This window comes from Saccostrea echinata, unplaced genomic scaffold, assembly GCF_033153115.1.
Source record: "Saccostrea echinata isolate AGI-Se365-2 ecotype Australia unplaced genomic scaffold, CSIRO_AGI_Sech_v1 ptg000029l, whole genome shotgun sequence".
NCBI classification, from domain to species: Eukaryota; Metazoa; Mollusca; class Bivalvia; order Ostreida; family Ostreidae; genus Saccostrea; species Saccostrea echinata.
In genome coordinates, this window is record NW_026889778.1 from 2,624,970 (window position 1) to 2,627,500 (window position 2,531).

The 2,531-nt window shown below is 31.1% G+C and overlaps 1 protein-coding gene across 1 annotated transcript in view; it reads left to right on the plus strand.

Moving 5' to 3' along the window:
• The first annotated feature begins 498 nt into the window (after positions 1–498).
• LOC133194332 (uncharacterized) overlaps positions 499–2,531 on the plus strand; it is an 8,186-nt gene continuing 6,153 nt past the window's right edge. Inside the window, exons 1-3 of the mRNA XM_061330310.1 lie at positions 499–1,102; positions 1,241–1,261; positions 1,492–1,533. Coding sequence (XP_061186294.1) covers positions 502–1,102; positions 1,241–1,261; positions 1,492–1,533 — 664 coding nt within the window. The 5' untranslated portion in view covers positions 499–501. The remainder of the gene's footprint in view (positions 1,103–1,240; positions 1,262–1,491; positions 1,534–2,531) is intronic.

Sequence of the window (2,531 nt, forward strand, 5' to 3'; positions counted from 1 at the left end):
TCAATTTTGTTGTTAGATATACCTCAATAATTTCATGTAGTATTTAGCTGAAATATCTACAAAACTCCTTAAACTTGGGATCTTGCCAATCTTTTAATCAATAATCAGTATTCATCTTTTAATCAATAATCAGTATTCTAATGTTTAGGTCACAAAAAAGCTTCTATTTATTTATTAGACTCAGCGGTTTTCACAAAAATCCAATAGATGTACAAAGGATTATTTTTCCTCCTGTTGCAAACGCATGTTCATATAATATTTAAGTAATTTTTCGTCGCTTTGTTGATAGGAATGGCTATGGAGAAGACCTGCACAGAAGGAATTTTTAAAGCAAAATACACTGAACATAAATAGGTTTGAGGCTTTATAGGGGCCTAAAAACGTAAATTAAGCTAGACAAAGATAAAACATTTTCTTATTCGAATTGTATTCAGCTTCAAGCAATATCCTACTATAAAATATAGCGAAAGTATGTTTTTTCCTTATTAATTCATAAGAACAATGGGTGACATCCCTGGGCCATCTACAGCTCCTTACTTCAATCAAGGGAAGGCAACAGAGAATTTCTCCCGACTGTGTCAGTTGATCGTGACAATCTGTAGCGACTTGTTCAGGGACATTCTAAGTCGTTACATCAAACCGGCTGACCTGAGGTCAGAGTTGAACAACAACAGAAAGAGGCTGGAGAGAATCATGAACAGTCAACAAAAAGAACAGATCTATCCGGCGTCTGGCTCCACAGCTTTGACTGCTAAAGACTTGGACATCTCTGTACTATACATCATATTGAGAAACATCTGTAACATACCAAAACATAAAGCCGGGTGGGGTAATCCACCTCTAAATGGCGATAATAGATTATCGGCCTGCATAGAAAGGATCAGGATTCAGAGAAATTTAATTTTCGCTCATTCTGTCATTGCTGCAGTTGATGACATAATGTTTGAAGAGCACTGGGACGAACTCAAAGACGCCATCATAGAAATTGAAAAACAGTCTCTCGGTGGGGACATGTATGAGAGAGGCGTAAACGAGTTATTCTCTTGTGATCTTAACCCCGGTAGATCAAAGCTGTATGTTGCAGAATTCAAGAAAATTCAAGGTATTGACTAGGAATTTGTATGAATTTACATGTATTATTATCTTGTAGTATGTATATCTAAGGTAAAATAAAAACAAAACATTTTACATTTGTGTAACTTCCGAACGTTTGTTTAATAGCATTCAATTATCTTGACAGAAAATATGCAGATAAAACAAGGTATGTTTTAATTAAATCAATGAGTCATGCAAAAATTTCAGTATACTGGATTGAGAATTAAAAGAAAACGTCTCTGTTTTATGGATGTAAGATTCACATGTAATAAGAAATGCTACATATTATTACTACATGTTTTTCTATATTTAGTAAATGATGACATTGTATTGTTTTTTAAGGAAAATATTTAATAACTTTAATTTAAAAATTAATTCATTCGTTCATTCATACAGAAAAAATTGAATGTCTTGAGAGTGAAACCAGAACAGCAAAACGTGAGTCATATTTGCTTTTTTATGTCTGATACACTAAACAATTTTGATTGTGAAACTCAAATTTCCCTACATAGATGGAAATGGAAATAAAGTTCCAACAAGTCATGTATAAGCCATTTCATATTTTATATTTCAAAATATTAATCAGTCTTAATTTTGAGAGTAAACCAGAAAATATAATCTTCAAGACTTGTAAATCATAATAAAGAAATCATAAGTCTATTTACATAAATGTTTAAGAATACATATCACACTTTCTCTCAAACACTTAAGTAAATATCTAATATTACATATATATAATATGTATAAATCAATTTTATCTTGCAGGTAAAATAGCTGTCCAGAAACATAAGATATTTAAATATTCGATAAATATGACCATTACCAAAAACATAGCATTGACAAACTTTTTTGAAGAATAAAAAAGTACATTTAAATTACTGAATATTCATTTTTTTCTCATTTGCAAACATTTTTTTGTAGAAGAGGTTGAAAAGCTTAAGAAAACGACCTGTCGAACAAACAGTAAGAAATTTTATATACAGACCATACTAATCAGCAATAACCCACTATATATATACAAACAATACTTAAAGATATCTTTTGTATATATATATATATATATATATATATATATATATATATATATATATATATATATATATATATATATATATATATATATATATATATATATATATATATATATATATATAAAGCACTAGATACAAGGTCACGGATGAAAATTTATATAGGGCCAGGTCGCCCTATAGTTAGCACTATTGGACTCCCCACGGAGAAAATTTCTGAATACATCGATTTACACGATTTAGCACACGTAGAGAATTTTCCATCCTATCTCAAGGACACCACGGACTACATTAACAAGACGCCCTCTACTGGCCTTCCAGATCATACCCTTCTCGTGACTATGGACGTCACATCTTTGTACACCAATATTCCGCACGATGAGGGTATCGAAGCCTGTAGAGAAGTCT